This window comes from Sphaeroforma arctica (genome assembly GCF_001186125.1).
Source record: "Sphaeroforma arctica JP610 unplaced genomic scaffold supercont1.8336, whole genome shotgun sequence".
In the NCBI taxonomy this organism is placed as follows: Eukaryota; class Ichthyosporea; order Ichthyophonida; genus Sphaeroforma; species Sphaeroforma arctica.
In genome coordinates this window covers 135-1,084 of record NW_014032222.1, presented here as the reverse complement: position 1 = coordinate 1,084, position 950 = coordinate 135, and the positions used below count along the sequence as shown (strand labels likewise).

General features: G+C 42.7%; 1 protein-coding gene across 1 annotated transcript; it reads right to left on the bottom strand.

Moving 5' to 3' along the window:
- Positions 1 to 514: 514 nt before the first annotated feature.
- On the bottom strand, positions 515 to 733 carry SARC_16543 (hypothetical protein; the record flags this gene model as incomplete). The annotated part of the gene is made up of 1 exon (XM_014289349.1): positions 515 to 733. A coding segment is annotated over one exon (219 nt), but the record flags the coding sequence as incomplete, so codon positions are not given.
- Positions 734 to 950: the final 217 nt, after the last annotated feature.

Here is a 950-nt window from a genome sequence, read left to right as displayed (position 1 = left end):
CCACGCTCGTGAAGGGGTGGTGAGTTTAAAACAGACCCGGAACTGCTGCGCGCCCATGAGAATGCACCACAGGATCGGTTTGCGATCAAATCGTGTATCATACCCTGCCATACCAGTATGTATACGATACAACCAAAAGAAATGTAGAAGGAGTATGTCGGAGAACGAAATTTGTTACAAAATGTCTGATCTGCCATACCGTATATAGAAAGAATATGTCGAAAGAGTATTGTTAGTGTATGCCTAGTTTCAACAAGTAGCATGTCGTATAATACTAGAAGTATATGACCTGTCTACTAAAACCAAATAAAGTATTAGTTTGTCGTTGAAATAGAATTATATACATATCACATATACTCACATTTAGCTGTAAAACTGCACTACACAATAACATTCGCACACACATACCTCAACTAGCCACATACAAATTCCATTTAGTCGAACGAATATCAACCCTGATCCCCTAGAAACCCATATAGATGCAAAACACCGACGAAACCTATATAGCATCCCCTTATCCAACACACCGCTCAGTTTGCATGTGGTCTCCGGAGGTTGCCGTATTACCGGCCGCATGCGCGTGTGCATGGGCAGTTCCCTGGGCCTCCGCTGCCGGCTTGTTTGTAGCGCCCTCTGTTGCAGTAGAACATGTACCTACATCCACATCCACATCTACATCCACATCCACAGATAGGGGTACGGGTACCTCTCGGGTGGCACTGCTGGTATCACCCTTTAAGTGAGCTGTATGATGGTGAGGGTCAATTAGATTGTTAATTTATTCATAACTAACATCTTGTTGTTAGAGGGTAATCTAATCGTCAATTGAATGAACACATTACGTTCGATAAATTTGTCATACATGCTCTGGGAGGAGATTGTGATATAAAGGGGATATCTGCTTAGAAGTGACAACGCAGGCTAGTACGAAGCAACCAAACTAGATCATT